General features: G+C 56.2%; 1 protein-coding gene across 1 annotated transcript in view; it reads left to right on the top strand.

The window, feature by feature from the left end:
• MAPK8IP1 (mitogen-activated protein kinase 8 interacting protein 1) overlaps nt 1-256 on the top strand; it is a gene marked incomplete at its 5' end in the record, with an annotated part of 5,565 nt that extends 5,309 nt beyond the window's left edge. The window contains one exon of the mRNA XM_009072834.1: nt 115-256. Coding sequence (XP_009071082.1) covers nt 115-187 — 73 coding nt within the window. The remainder of the gene's footprint in view (nt 1-114) is intronic.

Genomic DNA, 256 nt, shown 5'->3' with positions numbered 1-256 from the left:
GGGAGGCTGAAGCATCAAACTAGCCACAGGACAGGGAGCGAGGGTGAGGATGGGAGATCTGTAATTGCCTCACAGGGAGGATGCTGCTCATCTTTGCCTGGTGCTGTGTTGCAGGAGGGCTTTTCAGCAATTCTACAAGGAGTATGTGGAGTACACGTGCCCCACAGAAGACATCTACCTGGAATAGAGGTTGGCACAAGCACCTCCTGCACAGCCAGGGCTGCAGTCTCGCCCCTTCCCCGTGTCGTGCATGGAC

The sequence above is a fragment of the Acanthisitta chloris genome, unplaced genomic scaffold (assembly GCF_000695815.1).
Source record: "Acanthisitta chloris isolate BGI_N310 unplaced genomic scaffold, ASM69581v1 scaffold19340, whole genome shotgun sequence".
NCBI lineage: Eukaryota > Metazoa > Chordata > Aves > Passeriformes > Acanthisittidae > Acanthisitta > Acanthisitta chloris.
This window is presented reverse-complemented; position numbering and strand designations above follow the sequence as displayed.